A 20,948-nucleotide genomic window follows, 5' to 3' on the forward strand; every position below is an offset into this window, starting at 1 on the left:
GGCATGCCACATGTCACTATTTAGTTATTTCGTTATTCACACCAATTTTTAATAGTAGAAATGAATGAAATTTTTAACAGAAAAGATCATTTTCCTTTTTGATCTAATGTATAAGGATTAATTTGCCCTTTTTTATTAAAGGGGACAATAAAATTTTACTCCTAATACAATGGTATTTTTACCAAGAAGAGAGCACTTACTTGTTCATTGAGGAACTAATTTTTAGTGCATATTTGTAAGTAAATTGAATAATTCATTAATTTTCATTATTTAAATAATTTGAAAAAACAGCTTATCCTAATTTATCACCTAAAAATTCTATCAATTATAAATTTCGATTAATTAAATTATAAAACAATTATCATGGGTCGTATCCTTCCAACAGACAATGACCTCATGTTCAAGCTCTATGATTTATAAAATTTTAAAAATATTAAATTTCTAATATTTTTTAAAAATTTCAGTATTTTATATTTTTAGAATTATTTTTCTTTTTTATATTTTTTTCTCTATTTTTAATAATTTATAAAATGTGACTTTTAAAATAATTTTTTGTAACTTTTTTATAATCTTTGTGACTTTTAAAAAAATTTATATTTATATTTTTTTCTATTTTTTAAAATAATTTTAATACTTTTTGTAATTTTTAAAATATTTTTTAAAATTTTACATTTTTTCTATTTTTGTAACTTTTAAGGTTTGTTCCGAAAAAAATGAATTGAATTCAAAGTTGGGTCGAGTAAATAAATGGATAGAGCTCTACGGCCGTAATTATAGGGAAACAAAAAAGTAAGAGCTTCTATTCACAATTTGAATGATTACTCAATCTAATTAAACACTAAAAATAAATTAGTGCTTAATGTGGTAAAGGTTTTTCTCATGAGTACTTTTTTTTAGTAGAAGTAAACAACATTAAGCAAAAACAATAAAATCAAACAACTCTGTTGAGAAATTATTATCAGGCTGTAAGATCTCTTGAACTAAAATTGGGGGGTTCTCGAAAAGCGTCAGGCCCAAAGGATTATCATAAATGCATTTCGTCCTTTGATCAGTAGTCATATTCTGAGATCTAGGAATGTGTCGAATTTTATCTTCCAATCCCTGTGTCGAATTTTTATCTTCCAATCCCTATTAGGATATCCATTGATTAATTGTAGCTCAGCTAGATTACTATTAGCAGCGTTGCCTGCAAGAAAGGACTCCACAAGTAGTGCATTATCACATTTGATTTCCAACTATCTGTAGCCTTTCTCCCATGATATATGTAGACCTTCAAGAATCGCTTGAGCTTCGATGCGAAAAATCGTTTCCTTGCTCACTTTCAAAGAGTAACCACATAACCATTGTCCATCTGCATCCCTATAAACTCCTTCAATTGAAGCATTATCATCTTTTAAAGGCATTGCACCATCCAAGTAAATTATTAGTTATTCCCTTTATGGGTTAGACATAAATGTGTAGAAGATGTAGTGCGTGTATATATATATATTCCAAAATCAAAAGAGCGATTGGGTTGAAAAAAAATAAAGGAGAATAGTGGAATATATGAAATCACAATGCATAATACCTTTGATTCGATTCAATTCTGAATAATTGTAAACCATATCTTCTTTTTTATTAAAAAATTTTGAACTAAATAAGTTATGTCTCATTTTATCATTATTATCATAACGACATCATTGTTTGACATCATTATTGTCTGGTAACATTAGAGACTAAACTAAGAACATCTATAATATTAGGGACTGAAATAAGAAAAAAAACTTTAAAAACTAAAGTGGAAATAGTGGTATAATCTTAGGCAGATATAATAGCCAGGTGAACCTGAACCTCACAGAATCTCAAAAAGTTAATATTATGGCTAAAATAAAACCCTAAAAAGGACCTAAATGAAACTAAAGGAAAACCTTAGAATTGCCAAGTCCAACCGAGGGCATGCACCAGAAGAGTGTTTCAACAAAGCCTTGGTATTGCCTTGCAAACCAAAAGCTTCTTCATTTCCATGGAGAGTTTCAAACGTTCAGTCATGTCCACCACTTCTCCATCCTCACAAGGAACCCATCTGAATCCTTTAAGTAACTGAGCCAACCATAGATGAACCGTTGCCAGACCCATGGCTTTCCCCAGGCACACCTTCCTACCTGACTCAAAGGGGGACAACCTGAGATCAGATCCCATAACACTTACGTCTTCTTCCATGAACTGCTCCAGTCTGAACTTATCAGCATCTGCCCAAACGTCTTCGTTATGAGTGATTGCCCACACGTTCACCATTGCTGTTGTGCCTGCTGGAACCAAGTGATCGCCAACGTGAACGTCGTGGATGGCACACTTTGTTGAATTGTCACATCATATCCCTTTATGTCTCTCTAAGCGCTCATGACTCGCAATGCTGTTCTCAATACAAATCTCCAATCATTTGATCCTTACGATAGTTGTAGCACCCATATAATTCATCTCTGTCATAAACATCTAACCATCACGTCCCAGTCCACAACTTCCATTCAACAATTTCACAATTCTTATTAGTTGTTTCTTGATACACTACATAAATTTTTACACTTCGATTGAGGGGAGGTTACGGCCTTACCATTTATACTACTTTCTTTTTAGGTTTTAAGGTCCACTTTATAACTTGTATTAGTAAGTCTTTCCCAATTTCTCTAGAATTCACTTATTATAGCATACTGTATTTCGCATGTCAATGCTTAACTCTATATGCATACAACATCCTTAAATTCGTTTATCATTATTACTCAGCCTTGAAGTTCACAACATCATTCTCAACTTAGTCCTTATTACTGATCTAGATAACGCTAGCAATCTTGTTTTTCTACGCCATAAACACTTTCATGTTGTCTCACTTTGACTTAGGTTTCGCATTATGAGATTCACATCAATCCCAATCTATGCACACTGACCTTCTTTCATCTTTTTAGAAGAAGATCTCGGTCCAAGGGGTTCTCATTTTCTTTTATTCCACTGTAGATAAGTAACAAATATATTTTATAGAAATTTTAATAAATTTAAATTTGGATGATTGCATAATGGGATATCCAAAAATATATTGAAAAGTTTAAAATTATTTTTTTGCGTATTCATATATCCAATAGATAAAAATATTTAATTCGATTTTAGATTTAAATAATTGAAAAGATGAAAATATCCTACCCGCTTCATCCCTAATCATCCATAGTTTCTTCTTAAATAGATGTACTAGCTAGGTCAACCTGATCCTTGCAGCATCTCACAAAAATAATAGGTAACCAGGAGTCACTCAATTATAAAAAATTTTTATATTAAGCACTTAAAATAAAAAGTTTATAATTTAACTATCTACGTTACATAGTTCGTCTATTTTAATTACTCCCGTTAAAAATTCTAACAAAAAATCTGACATGACATTTTCTTGACACAGAAATCAATCATTAGATACCGCATGGCATAATGTGTCACATAAATATTGCATATCACTTTAAAGTACTAAAATATAATTTACCCATTACTAATTATTAACTAAAATAATAATAATTAAATAGCTTCTTCCTCAAATTTTAACTTTGTAGAGGAAAAAGAGGGTCGCGTTCATTTAGGGTTTAGATTCATAAAACAAAGTTTGAATTTGAGAAAGAAGAGACATTTAGATTCCGATTTTTTTCAATTATTTAATTATTGTTTTTTTGTTAATAATTAGTATTCAGTAAATTATATTTTAGTTTTTTAAAAGTAGTATGCAACATTTATGTAGTAAATTGTGTCATGTGACATCCAATGATTGGTCTATAGATAAAAAATGTCTTGTCAAATTTTTATTAGAATTTTTAATGAAAATGATCAAAATGAACAAATTATGTAAAGTGCGCGCCTAAATTGCAAACTGTTTATTTTGAAAGCTTAAAATGAAAAGTTTTGATAGTTGGGTAACTATGTTGTAGTTTACCCAATGTAATATTATGACTAAAATAAAACCCTAAAAAAGGAACTAAATGAAACTAAAGGAAAACCTTAGAATTTGCCAAAGTCCAACACAAGGCATGCACCAGAAGAGAGTTTCAACAAAGCCTTGGTATGGCCTTGCAAACCAAAGGCTTCTTCATTTCCATGGAGAGTTTCAAATGTTCAGTCAAGTCCACTTCTCCATCCTCACAAGGAACCCATTTGAATCCTTTAAGTAACTGAGCCAACCATAGATGAACCGTCGCCAGACCCATGGCTTTCCCCGGGCACACCCTCCTACCTGACCCAAAGGGAGCCAGCCTCAGATCAGACCCCATAACACTCACTTCTTCCATGAAGCGCTCCGGTCTGAACTTTACAGCATCTTCCCAAACATCATCGTTATGAGTGATTGCCCACATGTTCACCATTGCTGTGGTGCCTGCTGGAACCAAACGATCGCCAACGTGAACGTCGTGGATTGCAAGGCGAGCCCATGAAAGAAGAGGTCCCGGTGGGTGCACCCGAAGAGTCTCCTTCACAATGGCTTGGAGGTAAGGCATGTTATGAATGTCAGAATCTGACACCTGCTTGGATCCTTCAACAACAGCATCGATCTCGGCCTGAGCCTTGGCTTGGATTTCTGGGTGTAAAACGATCCTCGCTAGGATCCATTCTAGCAAGATTGCCACCGTATCAGTCCCCCTGAAGATCATCTCCTGCAAAAACCATGCAATGCAAAACAGGTATTATAAGCTTGCATTGCAATAAAACAAAACAGGAAATTGTAAGATGTTAGATTAGTTTCAATGGCATACCCATAAAACAGCAATCATATCAGAGTTATTGAGTTTTTCATGTTTTTCTAAATCAAGCAATACATCAACGAAGTCCCCAACTTTATTGCCATCATCTTCCAAGCCACCATTAACCCTTTTTAATGCATGTTCTTCGATGATATTACCAACAAAAACATTAACTTTTGAAGCCAAATTCCTACATCTTTTCCTAACTCCTTGGAAATCAAGCAAGCCAAGAAGAGGGAAATGATCGCTCCAATTGAATATCCCGAACAACTCGTACCCTTCACTCACTAGCTCCTCAAGTTGTAGCCCTTCTAATCCAGGGTTCTCAAAGTCGTATCTTTTACCAAAGACGGTCGCCATCACTGAGCTCAACGATCCCAAATGAAGTACCCTCCTTATGAAAACCTCACCTTTTGATTCCATCGAACACTTTATCTCCTCCACCATTTTGATACCAATCTCACGCCTTAATCCTTCGAAGCCAGCGATCCTCTTGGGACTGAATAAATGGGTGGATGAGATTCGTCTCAAATCCCTCCAGTAATCACCATAAGGAGCAAACCCCATTGCTCTGTGAAACAAAAGCTCATAGGCAGACTCCTTCACGGGCCTATCAGCAAAAGCTGAGTTGTTGAGAATATCCCTTGCAGTTTCAGGGTCACTGGAAATGACAAACCGAGTGCATCCCACGGAGAAAGCCATCAACTTCACTGCGTTAAGGGTTTTAGCCAGTTTAGCCAGGGTTCGATGAGGGGTGGAGCCAGTGAATACAGTGAGCAACCCGAGGAATGGGAAGCCCAGAGGACCAGGGATTGCAAAACTGGCCTTAGACCTGAAGCGAGCCCATGCAATCCCCCCTGGAGAAAACCAAAAGGCAACGGTTCCCACCAAAAGAACAGCCCAGAGAAATGCTTCGAAGCTCAACAAAGGAGATCGAAGCGCCAGAAAACCAAGTTCCAGGGACATTTTGATCTCTTCCTGTAAGATGGGTATTCAACAAAAACTGATATTGGGCATATGGAGAAACAGAATTTCGGCTTACAGGGAATATAAAAGAACGTAAATGAGGAAAATGGAGGGGTACTTGGAAAGCTTAATAGCCATAGGGTTTAGGACAAATGAATAAATAGAGAAGTAGGATAGTCTTGGGCAGTTAAACAAAGAGAAAAACTTGGTGATTTATATTATTCCAGCAGGTCACCCTAATACTTTAGGGAGCAAAATCTGAGGCGACGTGTGTTTCTTTATTTGGTACGTAATGTTTTGAAAGTATTGTCATGACTGGAGATCAAAACTTGGTGATAAGATAAAATCTTAGCCGTGTGGTTTTTGTTGAAAGATGATGATGATTTGTGTTGCAGCAGCCTGCAGGACTGTAGGAGAGAGCACTGGTAGTATGTTCAAAATTTTAATACAATATCATATTATAAACCATGGGATAATGATCATGCAACTGATAATGGTATTATGGTAGATAGAAATCAGCATTATTTTATTATAAATATAAACGGAGTATTATATAAATGGATTTTGCTAAACTGTGAAAATCAGCACATTAGAAGACAAAAATAAACCAATTAGAAGAAAGCTTACCGCCGACCTGGAATGACTTACATTACAGGCATTATTTGGTCTTGTTTACCGTTTCCTCTCATCAAGAAAACCATGGCTAAAATCTTGGAAAGTTTTCTGTTAGTAGATATTTTATGCTTAAAATCTGTACCTTCCAGTTGAGTTGGTACCACCATATCTCTCCACCTGTTGGACTTAAAAGTTGAGTTCACTTGGTTTCCAACAAACAAAATAAGTCCATTTGGATTCAGTCTTGAATGAGGTGATTTATAATTTGAGTTAGTCTGACTTGGGGTATTACTATCATCTCAATATTAAAATTTTTTATTTAAATTTAATTATAAAATTAAGGTTTATATATTTTAAATAAATTTTAAAAGGAAAAATAATGTTGTTATTGAATTTTTAATGTGTTCAAATTTTGAGCTAAATGTGTGTTAGTTTAAATGGGTGCGTGTGTGAGTGTAGGGACGGCAAAATTCGAATCGCTCGATGGATTTTGAATCATTCCACTTCTAATAGAGTGGATTTTTTCTTTTGAAACTTGGATGCGGGACAAGTCCGGTGGATTTTTTTTTGGATAGTGGATAAAGAGCAATTATGGTAATTGCTTGCCCCATCATGACCCGCTCCACTATATGAAATTACCATTTTATCCATGTATATATAAACTCTTAAAAGGGTAAAAATGTAATAACATAATATAGAGAAAATCCATATGTTTTATATTTAAATATTTTTTGAATAATTATGTTTAAATATTTACTTGACTTTAAAAATATTGAAAATATTAAAGATAAGTAGCAAATTAAATTAAAATAAAGTGAGTTGGGGCAAAATGGATGCATCCAACATCCATGGAAGAGATAGTAGTATTTAAGATTATGCATTCATAGTAGAACAAGACAGGTGGTGGAGCAAAGCATATCAACTATGTAGTAATGATGGATTTAACAATATTTGCCGCATTCCGCTCTATTGCCATCCATATGTGAGTGTGTGAGTTTGAGATTTTATTGTATTAAAAAAAAATTAAAAATTACTTCTGACAGAAACATATCTCCAATAAAGCGCATTAATGCCTTGGCAAACAGTGTCTATTTTACCCCATTTCATATTTTAGTTTAATATTAATTTTTATAGATACGTTACTAACTATCCAATTTATAGTAGCAATTTGAGAGATATTTTTCATTGTATTAGCACATTTGGGAACGAATTCATTGGGAACAACTCCAAATTAGAAATGATTTTTTGTGAATAACCTTGGAAGGTTAGCGTAATTCCTTGGTTATTCCACTTTTGGATGACCTGAAGTGCATAGTTTAGAGGTTCAAATATAGAAACTATTAAGAATTTATTTTTAATTTTTCTTTGAGAATGCAAATGTTTTCTCCTTATTTGAATACGAATTCTCACAATATCATCTTTGCGAAAGCCTATCACAGGCCTATATTGAATTATGTAAGAAATTAATTGAATCGAATTTATGCTTAGAAGCTAGAAGATTTCTAACCTTTGACTTGTGCACTACCAAATCAAAACTAACCCGGGTCTGATTTTCACGAACACAATGTCCTAAATTTTCAAAACCTGCATCCAAAAGAGAATCTCTCTTCAACGAAATGGTCATACCTTTTTTCCCTATGACCAAGTTGCCTCCGCTCCAAACGAGTTAACTTCGACTCCGTAACGGACGAGGGATGACTGGTTTCACCGGTCACTGTAGAATCTTCTAGAATATAAAGATTGTTGGTCCTTTTACCTTTTAACAAAACGAGAGCTCCACGAGACACCTTAATGTCACTCGACTCGATGTTGATTCTGTAACCTTTCGAGTCTAAAATACTCAAGGAGATGAGATTCTTTTGTAAATCAGGTACATACCTGACATCTGAGAGTGTCCTAATCATCCCATCGTGCATCCTAATTTTAACAGTACCAATACCAATCGCCTTATTGGATGAATCGTTTCCCATGCACAGAACTCCACCTTCAACCGAACTGTATGTGGAGAACCATTTTTTATTAGGACACATGTGGAAAGAACATCTTAAATCTAGGATCCACTAAGACGTAAGCTCGGAGCTATCGCTCATTGACATTAACAAAAAAGCATAATCGCTTTCATCGGCCAAATTAGCACCAACTGCATCTTCCTCGTTACTCTCAGCAACCCTTTTTATTTCGCAGTTTATAACAATATTCTTTGACGTGACCTAACTTCTTATAATAGCGGCACCTTTTGTCTTGCTTCTTTGATGCTACCAAAATAGAAGTTTACCTATCTTCCTTGCTATCCGAACCAACTTATTGTCAAATTTGTCTTTACTCAACAAATGACCCTTTACCATCGAACGAGAGTTTGTCTCTGCCATAAATCAAGGTCTCCTTGAAAGACTTGTATAAAAAGGGTAAAGAGCACAATAATAGCATAGCTTGATTTTCATCATCAATCTTAACCTCAACATTCTTTAAATCATTCAAAAGAGCAATAAATTGACTAATGTGATCTCTAAAAATCTCAACTTTGTTTATGCGAAATGTAAATTGATGTTGTTTCAACACTAAACGGTTAGTCAAAGACTTAGTTGCATAAAGAGTTTATAATCTTTTCCACAATGCAGATGAAGTTTTCTCCATCAATACCTTCTGCAATACCCTATTAGCAAGGCACCACTGGATTGTAGATAGGGCATTTTCATCAAGCTCTTCTCATTTTGTCTAGATTCTCAAGTTTTTTTTTATCGATAACAACATTTTTTAATCTGGTCTGAACTAGAATTGTCATCATCCAAACTTGTCACAGATTGAAATTTGTGACACCATCAAACTTCTCAATATCAAACCTTATTGTTGTCATCTCTGAACGGACTGCTCTACGAAAATTGAACTAGCTCTAATACTACTTGTTGGGGATCGACCCGATTAAGCAACGAACAAGTAAAAAATAGTGAAAGAAATTGAGAAATTGAACACACAAATTTAACGTAAAAAACCCCTCCAGAAAGGATAAAAACCGCGAGCAAAGATAATTTTACTATAATGACAAAAGAACGAAGAGTACAAAAGATAGAGATAAAAACTAAACCCCGAAAACCAAAAACAAAGAACCCTCAAAACGTAAACACAAAAATTTTCAGAAGTGTTATGAGTTCTAATCTTTAATGGGTGTGTTTTCTAATGTTGTAAAAGAGCCTATTTATAGGCTAAATTCGTAGGTCAAATAAATTGTACTAATAAATACTACATTTTCTAGAAAGGAAACATATTTTGTTTAATTTAACTTGCAAGCAATCTCTTATTTTATTTAACAGGAATTTAGTTCACACAACTCTAACAAAAACTAAATCCATCCCTTTAGTAATAAAGAGATTAATTTGATCTAATCTTTCTAATATAAGGACTTCGTAACCCAATAACAACTTATTTAATTACAATTCATAGACTTTATGGATGGTTTCTGATGAATTTGATTTGAAAATTAACTAAATCAAGTTAATATATTTTTACTTTAGCTTTATTTCATAAAATTTTAGAATTTTATATTATTACATTATTTCTATAAATATCTTATATATTAATATTCTTTATCAGCAAAAAGAAACCTTTTTTTTTAGTTTTGAACATCCTTTTTTTAAATGGAAACACTAGAGGTGAGCAAAACTCGATTCGATTCGAAAAAATCGAAAAAAATTCAAATTTCGAGTTAAACGAATCGAGTTATTCGAGTTAATCGAGTTATTCGAATCAACTCGAAATTTTTTTTTCAAATTTCAAGTTCGAATCGAGTTGAGTTTTCGAATTCAAATAACTCGAATAATTCGAATAATTCGAATATCAAACTATAATATTTTACATTTTTACCCCAAACTCCCAAACCTTTTTACTCTTCCCTCAAAACTTTTACTCATTCCCACTTTCCCCCCAAAACTTTTACTCTCCTCTCCTCCCAACCCCCCAATCTACCCAAAATCCATTTCCCACCAAAATTTTACTCTCCCATTTACTTTTTCGCAAAATTTTACTCCCAAAAACCCTCAAAACCTTTTATTTTCCCCCAAAATTTTTACTCCCTCCCACTTTTCCCCTAAAACTTTTATTCCCTTCCCATCCCACCTCCCACCTCCCACCTCCCACCTCCCATCTACCCCAAACCCTCCCCCTTCCAATTTTTTTTTAATATTTTCCCTCCAAAATTTTACTCTCCTATTTACTTTCCCTCAAACTTTTATTCCCCAAAACTTTTTATTTTTCCCCTAAACTTTTACTTCTTACCATTTACTCTCAAATAAAAAATCAAAATTATCCAAAAAAATCACTAAACATAAATAGTAATAATTTTATTTATATCTACTATTTATATTATTAAATTAAATTTCACATTTTATATTATTTATATTATTAAATTGTTTAGTCATATTGAATATTTATATTAAAATTGAATTATTAATTATGCCATAAAATATTCGTGTTAAAATTTTATATTGGTATCAATTTCATGTTTTATTTTTAAAATAGCTTTTATTAAAAAAATCATATTTTTACATTTAATATATTTTTTTAATTCCAAAATACATAGTGACAAGAATCTGAAAATAATTGAAACAACTAAGCAAGCAAAGAAGTTAACCAGTATATAAAAAATTAATAAATAAATTATGAGGTGATGAAAGTTAATAAAAAATTTGATTAATGTGGACAAGTTTTATTACGATGGGTGACAGTGGTTACAAGGACCCAAAATTATTTTTTAAAATTTAACTCGAACAAATATATTCGATTGGATTCGATTTGAATTCCATCTCACTCGACTTGATTCGAGAAAACTTCAAATAAAGTTAAGATGATAAAATGAGATTCGAAAACTCGATTAACTCGAAAATTTTCGATTCGATTCGATCGAATGCTCACCCCTAGGAAACACTTTTCTTCTAAAAATATTGTGATTACTAAACAAAACTTGAAGCCAATTCATATGACTAGTTTTGGAGGTTTGAGTAGGAACAAGAAAAAAAACAGAACAGAAGAAAAGGTGTTCTTCTTCATAAAGTTTTATTATAAAATCATATTACTTTCTAATATTAAGTGCTTTCCATTATATTCCAATTTTTTCACTGACCCTCTTTATTGTAAGAGCTGGCGGATAAAATGAATATAAATAACTACAATTGTATTCCATAAATTCTAGACCCACCCCTTGAGGTTAACCGCAAAAATTATATACTTTCTTTTTTAGACTAATCTCCTCCAAGTTGTAACAACGATTTCAACAGAAAGATAAAACACAACAATCATTTATATCAACAGATTTATTATTTTGTATAATTTCAAAAACAAAATAATCATATACCCACCTAAAATAACCATTCTTTTTTAATAATAAAAATTGAAGACGAACATTTGGTTTGTTGAAATGATAGCTGTGCGGTGAAATAGATATTGCGTTGATTAAATGAAAAACACATGTATAATATAACATTGTTTGGCTTACTAATATAATAATGTTATAGAATATATTAGGTATAAATTTGAAATAATATTTTATTTATAAAATTAAATTCTTTGTTGTTTTAATTTATTAAATAAAAATATATTTCTAAAGATAATTTTGAATTTATTTAAAATTAATATTTATTAATATTAAACACTTCAAATAAAAAAATACTTTTAAGTATTGAAAGAAAGAAAAAGAAAACCAAAAAGATTTCTCAGTAGATAAGAAGAGATCATTACTCTCAGACTATTTTTAAACTATTCCTTGATGCCTTAAATAGGCCATCCGTTAGGTGGAGTAATGAATGGCAATGCAAGCCCCGCCTGTAATAAGCACCTATACGGTGAAAGCTTTAATGGGCAAAACAATGAACCAAACAATTGAAAAAATTGTTAGCCCAACACCACATAAAAATGATTCCTACATCTGAAACTTCATTACTTATCTTTTCTTTCTTTTGTAATATGAATCAGTAAAGATCAAAATTATTTTTAATGAAATAATTTCATTATAAATATATAATATTAATACAAAAAACAATTTCTTAATAACAAAACAAACTACAGACAAGTCATTGCTTCAATGGCACGCGATGAAAGTAGACACCAAATAAAAAATTCAAATCATTTACTTTCCACATCCCCCTAAAATTGGGCTAAAAAATATATGAAATAAGATTTTGATATCACTTTTGTGAAGCAAATAAAAATCACAACTCATCAGATCAGACCTAATTCGACCCAACCTGACCCGACCTGATTGGGACCATATACCTTTTAACCAATTTTTTCCCATTGTAACTTGTGCTATAAGTTATTCTTTTACTTATAAGGTTTCAACAATATTCTAATCCTTTACAAGCTATTCTTGAAGAAACAACAATGGCGAAACTAGCTAACCAAAGAGAGATCATTACAAACAAACTACACTTGAAAAAATTAGCCCTGTAAAGACCTGGAGAAAACCTTACTTTCATGTTCACGGATCAGTGTTGGAATTCGTAACTTGGATTAACATGACATACAAAGATTAATAACTCCATCCCAAGTGTACAGATTGGAGAGAGCCCCTCCCTTCAAGTTCAAGGGGCCTCCAACAACTTCCATATTTGAAGTCCTACAAACTGAGAGAAGCCTTCCAGAAGTACTGAGCTATGCTTTTTGAATTCCATTGTTGAAATGATTTCGTCACGCCCACGTATCTCAAAGGCAAACAATAGATATCTACTTGCGGATGCAAATCCACAATCAATATATTTTGCTGTTGCAAGACAAACAAAAATCAAACAAACGGATCTGGGAATTATTAGATGTCGAAGGATAAGTAAATGGCAAATTCAAACATGCAAGGAATCCCACCCAACATTCAAGCTAAAGAGCAAAAAGATCTATTCTGAATTTCTAAATTATTATGTAGGCACACAGAAATTGCATACATTATGTCCTTCAGGTATTGGTACATGTTAAACACGGGTATTTTCAATCTTTTCCAAGATTTTCATGTCTCCAGGGGGTCCTTGGATGATCCAATCACTATACCCAATCTAGATATGCATTGGTCGAACATAAGAATCAAACATGAGTATTTCAAGAAAAATGAAGAATCCAAGCAATATAAGCATATATTATACCTACATTAAGGCAGTACAACTCGGAATAATCCATTCCGTTACAGATATCACTGAACACATTCTTTTATTTTCTCTGCCCCTTACCTGGAAAAATCCAGTACAAATTAACCAGTTCCAAAGCAAAAGTGAAATGTCATTGATGTAGAGCTTCAACAACATAATCAATTGGTAAAGGAAAAGAATAGTCAAAAGGAAATTACCAGTTAGTACTCATATGAAAACTGCTACTCCTGCTTGGCGTAATAGTGGGGGGCTAACTCTGTCAACCAAAGGCCATCGATTATTGTTATATTGCGGATGTACTTATTAGTAGTTTTGACAAACTCGTTGAAAATAATGCAGTCCGCTTTTGTTCGGAATAACACAGATGTTGGATGGATCTGTACCACCTCACCACTTGCCAAAGCCCTGTCATTTGGTTAGGTAAATGTAAGGAACTTATAGCTCAGACCTCTTGAACAACTAAACAAACAATAAATGCAGATCTAATACGATCAAATGAGAATATAAAGCAAGGGAAGATCATGTAGGAAGATGAATGCATCCTTAAAAATGAATACTCTAAAAGCTACTATCAAATCATATCCATACCTATATGTTCCGTCAGGTTGCTTCAAAGCTGCATTGAGGAAAAAAGCAGCAGCAAGGCATCTGCGGAACTGAAGTGTGTCGTCTCCACAAGAAGAAATGCAAAGGCCTATTTGTTCAACAAGTCGGCGGATTTGACTGCAATGAAGCAACTAATAGACTTAGCGAGGCATACTTAGAAATTTTTGGAGATATATTTCCAAGACTCTTGTTAACAGAAGGGTTTTAATGTGTGCAAAATAAGAGAGAGTCCCAACAAACTAAATACGGGCATGTGTGTATCCAACCTGTGGATGTCACGAGCATGCCGCAAAGAACGGCTATTGATAAAGTTTTCCTTGCACCACTTTCTCATAACTTTTTCAGCCTTATCTTTGCCAACCTCGGACTTTCTCTTCTCCAATAACTCAATAGACGTTCGATAAACATTAATCAAAGTGAGATGGTCTCCCTCAGAACTTGCAAAGCATTTCTTTGCAGTTCTTGCCTGTCCAATAGGAAAAAAAGGATTTGATGTGTTTTCATCATTAACCAATAGAAAAGAACATAGAACTAAATCAAAACATTTAAGTCCACATGCATAACAAGGATAGAAGTTTGTAGCAGACAATATAATACCTCATCCAACTTCTCACGTGGCTCATAAAAAATAGATTCTACTGAAAGCATTGCAACAGCAATTAACATTTCATCCAGGCACTTGAACTGGCTAGCTAGGATGAGAGCTTTAGAATGAACAGGATCTAATGGGAGCCGAGCCATTTGACGACCAACTGGATCTGACAGTTTGAATTCATCAGTTAAAGCACCTAGCAAGAGCAACTCCTCCAATGACTTTTTAATAGCTGTCCTGTTCAAATGCAAAAAAGAGTCGTTCACCATTATACACCATATAACAAAAGGGAATACCAAGCAGTAATTAAAAAGTTCACTTTATCCAAATTTGTTCAATATTAAGCGTGATCAAAATCAGGTAGATGATTTTATCACACAATCAATGTTCTATGATCTGCCAAAGATGATAATATAAAGCAAAAGAGATCTACACAATTAGCTAAAATTAACCTAATCAAATCCCATCAATGTTCAAGGATCAAGAAATAACTTGAAAAAAAATTGCATAGATGCACAAATAAATTAAGGAAAGCCTCTAAAGAAATTCACCTTGAGGGTTTCTCTATGAAGTCAAACCCAAATATATCATCAACACCCAGGGCCTTGAGCTGCAAAATGACATTCGAGAGGTTGCAACGCTTAATCTCTGGCTTGGTTGAATCCTCAAGCTTTTCAAACTCGCTCTCAGGATAGAGACGGAAACACTTCCCAGGTCCTTCACGCCCTGCACGTCCACTAGAGCAAGAAAGAATATATCATTATTTTAAAAAAGAACTTCCATCTTAACCATCTCATTTGCCAAGTACCTTCAATTATAAACATAAGAGAGAGGGCCATACAAAATAGGTAAAACACAAACAAAATTGAAATGCAGGTCACTTAAGAAGCATAAAATAGAATGACACAGTTTAAGGCAAACTGCCAGCAACAAACACTCCCCCAACCCTTCTTGAAAACCACTCAATAAACTGAGATCAATAAAAAGTAAAATGTAAAAGAAAAATGTTTATCATTCATCCCCTACCTTCTCTGTATTGCTTGTGCTTTTGAGGTTGGAACAATAATCAATGATTCCATCCCCTTGACTGGATCATATGAACGTGCTTTTACAACTCCAGGATCTACGACATACTTAATCCCAGGTATCGTCACGGATGTCTCAGCAATATTAGTTGCTAGTATAACCTAAACATAACAACGCATTGACATGATTAACTGATCGTCTGAATGAAGGTTTCATCAAATTTTATTTGACAAACTAAAACAATAAAGCAGAAATAAATAAAATAGATGTCAACCAACAAAAAATGGTCTACAAGACTAAATTTATTATTCAAGTTAAAGACATCTTTAAGGTAAAGTTGTATCATACTGTAAACATAAAAGCAGTAATACAAGTATGATCAACATAGATTGCATTTAGAGAATATAAGCCCTTGCTACCCTATTCTCGTTTTAACATTAAGAGTAATCAGATAAAACATGATTTCAGCAATGTAAGGACATTACATTGCACATAATTCTCATTCTGGCAACATCATACACTGTGTATTTCTTACATTAATTACTATATCAAAGATCACCAGTTTATACACATTATTAAATAAATTTATGAAGCTACCTTACGAAATCCTGCAGGAGCAGGTGCAAAAACTCGCATTTGTTGTTCTGAAGGGAGGGATGAGAATATAGTAACTGTTTTCATGTTCCGCTTATCTTCAGGTAACCGTTGTAAATTCTCATGGATTTGTTTTTCAACCGATTCAATCTCTTCTTGCCCAGTCAAAAACACAAGAATGTCACCAGGAGCCTCCTCCGAATGAATCTAATAAAGTGTAGGTACACATCAGGATCCATATGGTCAATATTTTACAAAAGTATTCCAATGGCATTTTTTAGGAAAAGGCACTCCCCACAAATCATAAAAGTGTATACAGGTATACCTTCAACATATAACTACAAACAAAAATATAATAAACAAATGATTCTGGTAATGAGAAACACACTGTCATTGTCATAAAACTTTGAACCCCAGAACCAGTGCAAAGATAAAATAAAAAATGAAGACAACTAAAAGAGCACTGCCAACAAACCTGGAAGATGGTGACAATAGCAGAATCTAGATAATCAGTCTGGGGATTGACAGTATAGAATACATCAACTGGAAATTGTCGTCCTAGAACACGAACAGCTTTTGCACCACCAAAGTATTTAGAGAAAACATGTGCATCCAAGCTGGCAGACATGATGATTAATTTCAAAGGTGACAAATTCCTCCCCTGGCATTGCTTTAAAACACCAATGCAGGGATCAGCATTTTCTTTCTCCAAGATTGCACCATTGCTTGCCCTCTTATGACCAACACTAGTTTGATTTTTTATATGGTTGGACCTCACATTTTGTACCCTTTTAAGCAAACCCAACAATACATCAGTGTGGACAGTTCTTTCATGAGCTTCATCAACAACTATCACTGAATACCTAGAGAGATACGGATCCAATAATGCCTCCCTGAAAGAGCAAAAAAAAAAAATTATAAAACCAGCTAAACATCAGCTCCAGCATAACTAAACAATATAAAACAAGATGTCCTTAACAAAAGAAGATTACCTAAGAAGTAATCCATCAGTCATGTACTTGATCCTTGTTGAGCTTGAGGTGACATCCTCAAACCTAATTGAATACCCAACTTTTTGTCCCAACTCAACACCACATTCTTCGGCTACCCTTTTCGCAACTGTGACCGCAGCAACACGCCTCGGCTGCGTTACCCCAATAGTTTTCCCATCATGGCAGAACCCAGAATCAAATAAATACTGAGGTATCTCTACATAGAAATATAATAGCCTATAAATATCACAACATTATCAATTGCAGTTAAAAATAAAAACCCAAAGAATAGTATTACTCACGGGTTGTTTTCCCACTTCCAGTTTCTCCAACAATGATTAAGACATCATTTTCTTGAACCACCTCAACAAGTCTTCTCTCAACTACAATAAAAAGGATCAACCTTTGTATTTTTAAATAGAAAAGGCATAAAATTAAAAGTAATTTATCCAAGGAAGAGACTGTAGGAATATAACAAACCTGAAGCAATAGGAAGCGACTTCCGATGCTCTAAAATCTTTTGTCTCCTGCAAATTAAAAGTAATTATTAGATTCAAATTCCAATTTAGAAAAAGAGACAGAGTGAAGAAAGAACCCGGCAAAGAAATTGGGTTTGTTGTTATTATTTCGGTTGTGCTTAAAAGAGATGTTGCCGTTGGGTTGTTGGGATTCCACCATTGATGGCATCTTTGCTCTGTAAGAGAAAAGGTAAAACTACTTGAGACTCAAAACTAGGGGTGTGCAATCAGTTGATTCAGTTCAGAAAAATAGAAAACCAACTTAACTGACTTCCCTAATTGTATAAAGCAAACCAAATTTGCATAAAAACCGAGGAAACCGACCAACCATTTTTTCGGTTAGTTTGGTTATGAAACCAACCAAACCAATTTTTTCTTTTACAAAACAAAGCCAGAGAAGCAATAACAACTGTAATAAAAATATTAGAGCTCCACTGAAAGCTCAATACTCTAATACAATTCATATTGACTAATAAAATGAATATGACCAGAATGCCAGGCATCAAGAAAATAAAATCCATCATCAAGTCAACATAAAAAGAAAAAGGGAAAAAAAAGTAGAGAAGGCAGTTAAAGCATACAAATTTAGACTATATAAACCGAAAACATGAATTTTGAGACAAATTAGTGACTGAACAACCACCAAGATCAACCTTGTGGTCTGTTTCATTGACAAACTTTTCATAATGGGGTGGGCAGGCATGCCAAAGAAAGATGTGATTCATCGAGAACAGTTAGACTTCATTTTGCAATATTGAATCAATGGCCCAAATAACATGAAACCAAAGGCATTCATATGGAGCAAAACTAAAACAAGTAAAGTCAAGAGATTTATGATCGATACTGAATTTGTGAAGCAATTTTTCAAACCTACAAAAACAATAACCTTATAGAAGCTTTAAATTTAAGTGAAGCTGGGTGATATGTCAGTAGCAAACTTTTCTAGAGGGAAACCCTATCCCCAAAGTTGGTGGCAAATATGAGAAAACCAGTGCAACTCAAGTAAACGCATGGATGACCTTAAAACTTTGAAGTTATAACTTTCTTCTTGCAAGCGAAACAAAGTAGGAATGGCAGTGGGTCAGATTTCTGCATTTTCTGGATTATCCGAATCCTAAAATATCCAAATATCATTATCCAAATCCGCATCCAAATTAAATATCATTATCTGCTGGATATCCAAATCCAGAAAAAATCCAAATCCAAATATGCTAAAATTGAAGTTTTAAAAATAATATAAAATCAAACAAAAAATAAAATTTATTCATAATTAAAAATAAATAAATGCCAAAAACTAAAAAAAGTTAAATTAACAAAATAAGTGTTGATTGTTGAAACACATTACAAGCAAACTCAAACCTGCTCTTGCCACATAATTTGTTGAAACTTTTAAATTACCATCAACACTACAAGCAGGCTTCTCGATACATTGTACTTAGCCACTTAAAACACAATTACTAGCAACCACCAATACATTCAGTTATCAAATTAACAGAATAAATTATCAAAATTCTACTGATAGTACATATAAACTCATCTCATTCAACAAAAGCTACAAACATGTTGGCGTTACTTCCAATTATCGCATTTCTTTATCATTCTTCACACTTCCTCCATTTTTTAATACAACCCTTTAAAATGTTCCTTTCAAATTTAATCCCACCACCAAAATCATTCAAACACAAGTGCGGCAACTATGTCTTAAATTACAAAAATCTTCAATTAATTTAAAAACACACAAAATAACCCAGCAATTTGTAACCTTCAACTACAAGAACATGAGACAATAATCCTACTTGGCATTGAACACAGAAAAAAAAACATGGTAAATAAAACTAACCCTTCAAAGGAGAAGAGAGAAGAGTGCTCCAAAGAAACCGATAGGATAGGCAGTGGTGAGAGCAAAGGTGTGGCCGGTGGTTGGTAGTGAGAGAAAAGGCTGTAGTCGGTGGTGAGACTTGAGAGGCGCGCTAGGAAGTTTAGAGGTTAGGGCTTGGTATGTGAGTATGTTTTGGGAATTTTAACTTTTTAACTCTCTTTTTTTAACTTTAAATAAACTATGATTATATTGCTTCTTTATTTCATTATTGAGTGCAAATGTTATCGGTTTATATCAAATTTTAAAGTACAATTTTAAAAATTGAAATATATTTTAATTAAGATTTTTAAATTGGGTTAGTGATATAATTGTTCATGTTATTAGTTTATATAATTCAATTAAATAAATTATTAAAAAAATATTTTAAAAATTAAAAAAAATCAATTCAATTAATTTTTTATCTTAGTTCAAACGGTTCGTTCTAGTTTACATGTCAACTGATTTGATGCTTCTTTCCAGACCAATACCTCGGTTTAAACAATCATGACTCTAAAGTTCTACATTTCTTACATTTGAAATTTAGTTATCTTACTTTTATTTTCAATAATTTAATAAATATACTTTTTGTATTTATAAATTTACTTTCAGATTATATATATCATGTAATATTTTAATTGAAAAGTTAACGGTATTTATTATTTGAACTAATTAATTACATTATAAAAATATAAATATCAATTTATATTAGAAATTAAAGTATAAAAATTAAAACTCAAATTTAAGCATATTAAAATTATCAAAATTAAAAATTAACTACTTTTATAAAATATAAATAATAATAAAAACATAATAAGTGTGTATCATATACCAACGTGAGGAAGATCCTATGAATCTTACTTTAATATATAAATATAAATAGAGCTTGAGTCTATCTATATATCAATTTAAAAAAATTATTCATCAACTTGGTAGGTTTCATTATTAAACATAAGTTTAAAAATAAATTTGAAGATATAAGTTGAGAAGGACTCAAATCGACTAAAAAAAACTCAAATTGAAAAAATTAAATATAATGTGAATTGTAATTTATCTTAATTATACCATAATCTATCATAAAATTAATTATACTAGGATATAAGGTCGGAAAAATATTTGGTATATTAGTGAAATTTAAAATTTCCACAATTAAGGTTGAACTGATGACAAATGAATATAAAGTATCATAAAAAAAATTTTAAAAAAAAGACATGTGGAAATTTTATAATTTTACTTGTGGAGTTAAAAAAATACACGTGTACCAAATACTTACCCTTAATATTAGATTATATATCATTAATCAAAAACTGTACATTATATA

The 20,948-nt window shown here is 32.7% G+C and overlaps 2 protein-coding genes across 7 annotated transcripts; both read right to left on the reverse strand.

Annotated features, from left to right (window-relative positions):
* Window positions 1–3,787: 3,787 nt before the first annotated feature.
* LOC107946366 (cytochrome P450 78A5) lies at window positions 3,788–6,288 on the reverse strand. Its single transcript, XM_016880653.2, has 2 exons — window positions 4,755–6,288; window positions 3,788–4,655 (listed from the first exon to the last, which is right to left on the reverse strand). The coding sequence occupies exons 1-2, from the start codon at window positions 5,706–5,708 to the stop codon at window positions 4,053–4,055; spliced, it is 1,557 nt and encodes a 518-aa protein (XP_016736142.2). The 5' UTR covers window positions 5,709–6,288; the 3' UTR covers window positions 3,788–4,052.
* A 6,324-nt stretch (window positions 6,289–12,612) lies between these two features.
* LOC107946367 (pre-mRNA-splicing factor ATP-dependent RNA helicase DEAH10) lies at window positions 12,613–19,802 on the reverse strand. Of its 6 annotated transcripts, none has more exons than XR_001696916.2 (16): window positions 19,613–19,802; window positions 17,850–17,948; window positions 17,735–17,781; window positions 17,557–17,637; window positions 17,255–17,471; window positions 16,738–17,155; window positions 16,266–16,469; window positions 15,669–15,829; window positions 15,194–15,379; window positions 14,648–14,879; window positions 14,317–14,516; window positions 14,033–14,167; window positions 13,642–13,849; window positions 13,446–13,525; window positions 13,247–13,354; window positions 12,613–13,071 (listed from the first exon to the last, which is right to left on the reverse strand). XR_001696916.2 is itself a non-coding variant. In XM_016880655.2 (14 exons), exons 2-13 carry the CDS (start codon window positions 17,939–17,941, stop codon window positions 13,666–13,668), a joined length of 2,157 nt encoding a protein of 718 aa, XP_016736144.1. In that variant the 5' UTR covers window positions 17,942–17,948; window positions 19,613–19,802; the 3' UTR covers window positions 12,613–13,071; window positions 13,642–13,665. The 6 variants fall into 6 exon arrangements, 1 of the variants encoding a protein (XP_016736144.1); XR_005921764.1 differs by having other exon boundaries at window positions 13,442–13,525; XR_001696915.2 differs by lacking the exon at window positions 13,247–13,354.
* Window positions 19,803–20,948: the final 1,146 nt, after the last annotated feature.

This window comes from Gossypium hirsutum, chromosome D12 (genome assembly GCF_007990345.1).
Source record: "Gossypium hirsutum isolate 1008001.06 chromosome D12, Gossypium_hirsutum_v2.1, whole genome shotgun sequence".
Lineage (NCBI taxonomy): Eukaryota > Viridiplantae > Streptophyta > Magnoliopsida > Malvales > Malvaceae > Gossypium > Gossypium hirsutum.